Genomic DNA, 5,000 nt, shown 5'->3' on the forward strand with positions numbered 1-5,000 from the left:
AGTCCTTTTATTCGTTAAGGAAGTAATGCAAATATCCACTTCAAGTCTTTTGAATACTTCCATATAGAAATGTTTTTCTTTATTTATACATACTTTGGAAAAAAATGAGTTTTTAAGAATAGAACAGTAATATATATATATATATATATATATATACATATATATATATATATATATATATATATATATATGTGTGTGTGTGTGTGTGTGTGTATATATACATACATATAGTCATATAATAATTATATACATACATATTTATACATATATATATATATATATATATATATACTATATATATATTTATATATATATATATTACATAAATATATGTATATATATATACATATATATATATATATAATATATATATATAAATTCATTCATATGATATAGATAAATATGTTCATATATATATATATATATATATATATATAAATATATATATATATATTATATATATATATATATATATATATATATATATATTTATATTTATATTGCGCGTGTGTGTGTGTCAGAGCTGGATATACCATTATAGGAAACATATTTAAGTTTTGATAAACAAAATATATGAAAACAATAAACAAATCAAAATATGGTATTTGATGGAGCATAAGTATTAACAATTAGCTATTTATTCAGGTAAAATATCTGTTCAAACGAGAGGATCAAATGAGACCAAATATTATAAAATAATCTGATCAAATGAGAACTTATGTTACAAAATATTACCAAGCAAATCATTTACATAACATCACACTGAGTAAACACGACATCACACGATTAAATTCAAACAGTAACTAATTACATATGACTAATTATTTCAAAACCTTGGGATCTAATTAACAATACTTACTAATTATGGTAATGGCATGTGATTCGCTCACGACCCTTTCGCTGGCGGAGTTGTGAGCGGTGCAGTCCACATTGATTTCACTCAGGGCTAATGATCGATCGAGGTAATACTTCAGGTCAGACGAGGTCACGAAGCCTCCGTCTTCGGTCTCACTGATTAGAGAGGCTACGGTGGCCACTTTCATTCCTGTTATCATAATAATAATAATAATAATAATAATAATAATAATAATATGAATTATAATACTATTATTGTATATAGCTAAACTAGAGCTTTACGAGAAACAAAATCAATACAAAATTATTTGGATTGGTTTTCAGTAAGCACGAGGAACTACATGAATCAATTTTCTGATCAATCAAACTATCAACTCGGTTACAGTAGAAATTAAATCAATAACTGCATAAGAGGTTTTGTATTTTGTATTAATTGATGCATGAAAAAAAAAAACATTTTAAAAATGAAAAAGCCCGAACGAGGATGATGGAGAATATGCAGTGTTAAACTATGTAGACCTCACCAGAAGCGCCATCTCTCACATTTTTATCATTCACTTATGCTTGGAGGTCTTCAGGTTTCCCTACGACAGAAGCATGAATCAGGTTTCGCTATGAGAGAAGCAGGAATCAGATTTCGCTATGACAGAAGCATGAATCTGGTTTCGCTATGACAGAATATGAATCAGGTTTCGCTATGAGAGAAGCATGAATCAGATTTCGCTATGACAGAAGCATGAATCTGGTTTCGCTATGACAGAATATGAATCAGGTTTCGTTATGACAGAAGCATGAATCATTTTTCGCTGACAGAAGCATGAATCAGGTTTTGCTATGACAGAAGCATGAATCTGGTTTCGCTATGACAGAATATGAATCAGGTTTCGTTATGACAGAAGCATGAATCATTTTTCGCTGACAGAAGCATGAATCAGGTTTTGCTATGACAGAAGCATGAATCTGGTTTCGCTATGACAGAATATGAATCAGGTTTCGTTATGACAGAAGCATGAATCATTTTTCGCTGACAGAAGCATGAATCAGGTTTTGCTATGACAGAAGCATGAATCTTTTTCGCTATGACAGAAACATGAATCAGGTTTCACTATGAAAGAAGCATGAATCATTTTTTGCTATGGCCGAAACATGAATAAAGTAAGTGAGAATTCGAGTTTACCATGGACCAACCAGCTGATGACTGACGAAGGATTTGATTCCGACGTCACGCAGGTCAGAGTAAATTCCTCTCCAGCTGTGGCGACGGAGGAACCCGTCACTAAAACTCTCTTTGGGCTGTCTGAGGATGAGGACTTCAATAAATTACTGAGAAGTAGCTCATATTACATAAATATTAACCTGTGATTTACTTGTCACTAATAAATTAGTGTAATAATAAATACTGTAAGGATTAAATTTTTTTATGTAGTAGGTTGGCCAGGGCACTAGCCACCCATTGAGATACTACCGCTAGAGAATTATGGGGTCTTTTGAACTGGGCAGACAATACTACATTGGATCCTTCTCTCTGGTTACGGTTCATTTTCCCTTTGCTTACACACACACTGAATACTCTGGCATATTCTCTACGTATTCTCCTCTGTCCTCATACACCTGGCACCACAATGATTAACAAAAAATTCTTCTTCACCCAAGGGGCTACTGCACTGTAATTGTTCAGTAGCCATTTTCATCTTGCTAAGGGTAGAAGAGACTCTTTAGCTATGGTAAGCAGCTCTACTAAGAGAAGGACACTCCAAAATCAAACCATTGTTCTCTAGTCTTGGGTAGAGCCAAGGCCTCTGTCCCATGGTCCTTCACTGTCTTGGGGTAGAGTTCTCTTGCTTGAGGGTACACTCTGGCACACTATTCTATCTAATTTCTCTTCCTCTTGTTTTGTTAAAGTTTTTATAGTTTATATAGAAGTTATTTATTTTGATGTTACTGTTCTCATAATATTTTTCCCTGTTTCTTTACCTCACTACGCTATTTTCCCTGTTGGAGCCCCTGGGCTTATAGCATTCTGCTTTCCCAATTATGGTTGTAGCTTAGCGATTAATAAAAATAATGATAATGATATAATATATGCCCTTGTATCTTCTTATTTGATTTCTCTTATTAAATATGGGTTTCATTGGCCGCAGACTATGAATTTATATATGTGATGTTTTATACATAAAAGTCATAAGATTTGTCGTTATTTACTTTACATTTTTAGTTAGATTAATATAAACCAAAGGACAATTCTTTCTTTAACTTAGCACTTGTTGTTATTTCGTATTTGCATAGAAACCTATCGTTAATGGAAGGGTATGTAAATGGATATGGAAATTAATTATCGTAAATAGAGAGTAATATTAGCGTAATATCCACAAAACATTACGAGGACAGAAACCTCTATCAAACAATGAGTGAAAGAAAAATTGATAAAAATAAGGAAAAAATTACATTTGGAATACATCGTAAAAACCACTCTCAAATAAGTTTAGTATTAAAGTAGAACCATTAATGAAGTTTACAACTAATGATAGTTAATGATTGTAAATATACATATATATATATATATATATATATATATATATATATATATATATATATTATATATATATATATATATATATATATACATATATATATATATATATATATATATATATATATGTATATATATATATATATATATATATATATATATATATATATATATGTATATACATATATATATATTTATATAGCCTATATATATATATATATATATATATATATATATATACTGTACATACATATATATATATATATATATATATATATATATATATATATATATATAGAGAGAGAGAGAGAGAGAGAGAGAGAGAGAGAGAGAGAGAGAGAGAGAGAGAGAGAGACTTGAAACGCATTGAACCTCCATAAAAGATAAAAACATTTGATGAGAGAGAGAGAGAGAGAGAGAGAGAGAGAGAGAGAGAGAGAGAGAGAGAGAGACTTGAAATGCATTGAACCTCCATAAAAGATAAAAACATTTGAGAGAGAGAGAGAGAGAGAGAGAGAGAGAGAGAGAGAGAGAGAGAGAGAGAGAGAGAGAGAGAGAGAGAGAGAGAGAGAGAGAGAGAGAGAGAGAGATTTTGAATCTCCATGAAATACAAAAATTTATATTGAGAGAGAGAGGATTAAAAAGTCATAAGTTCTCATTAAAAAAAAAACTTACAATGGATGGTGAAAGTGACATTATCTGCCAGAGGATGATTCAGAATATCATTCTTGGCCACCCTGCACTCGAAACTAGCCCGGTCGTCCTCAGCTTGCACCTTCAAGGTCACACTTAACATCACGAAATCGTTCTCCTTGGTCGCCTTGGTGTAAGTGGTGTTAGGGTGGTTCAACAGCTTCCCATTTTTGTACCAGGCCAAGCGAGGCCTGGGGTTACCCCCCTGGCACCTGCAGGTCAGCGTGACCTCCTGACCTTCTTTGAGGATGTCTCCCGTCTTGTACCCTGAGATGATGGGAGCCTCTGGTGGGTCTGTGGATGAAATAAGAAGGAAAAGAAGTGTAACTTGTGTTAATTCCGGTCAGTGGAGATTGCAGTAGGTGAGACCAGAAGAAAAAAAAGAAAAGAAAAAGAAATGTTTTTTTTTTTATTCCGTTTGGTCTGTAGAGATTGCTGGAAGTGTGAAAAAAAAATAAAATAAGAAGAAGTCATGCAATTGTGTTAGTTCCAGTCACCAGAGATTGTATCAGGTGAGGTAAAAAGAAAGAAGAAAAAGAAATGCGTTTTGTATTCAGTCCGGTCACTAGAGATGGATGGGATTGTGAAATAAATTGAATAAGAAAAAGAAATGATTTTTGTATACATACAGGTCAGTAAAGATTGCTGGAAGTGACAATAAAATAAAATAAGAAAACGAATTGTAAAATGTGTTAATTGTGGTTAGTAGAGATTACTGGAAGTGGGAAAAAATGAAAGGGAAAGGAAATGAGTTTTGTATTAATTCCGGTCAGTAGAGATTGATGGGAGTGGAGAAAAAAATGCAACTTAAGTTAATTCCGGTCAATAGAGATTATTGTAAATAAAGACACCATACAATTAAAGATAATGCACTTTCTTTTAATTCTGGTCAGTAGATATTAGAGTAAATGGAGACAGAATA

The 5,000-nt window shown here is 32.1% G+C and overlaps 1 protein-coding gene across 4 annotated transcripts in view; it reads right to left on the minus strand.

Annotated features, from left to right (window-relative positions):
• The window catches only part of LOC137637260 (nephrin-like), a 122,702-nt gene that overhangs the window by 46,496 nt on the left and 71,206 nt on the right, over positions 1-5,000 (minus strand). For 2 of the 4 annotated variants that reach the window (XM_068369524.1, XM_068369531.1), the window contains exons 7-9: positions 4,061-4,372; positions 2,033-2,152; positions 860-1,045 (exon numbers count right to left, since the gene is read on the minus strand). The exons of the other annotated variants lie outside the window; for them this stretch is intronic. In XM_068369524.1, the coding sequence (XP_068225625.1) occupies positions 860-1,045; positions 2,033-2,152; positions 4,061-4,372 (618 nt within the window). The remainder of the gene's footprint in view (positions 1-859; positions 1,046-2,032; positions 2,153-4,060; positions 4,373-5,000) is intronic. 4 annotated transcript variants of the gene reach the window in all.

The sequence above is a fragment of the Palaemon carinicauda genome, chromosome 3 (genome assembly GCF_036898095.1).
Source record: "Palaemon carinicauda isolate YSFRI2023 chromosome 3, ASM3689809v2, whole genome shotgun sequence".
NCBI classification, from domain to species: Eukaryota; Metazoa; Arthropoda; class Malacostraca; order Decapoda; family Palaemonidae; genus Palaemon; species Palaemon carinicauda.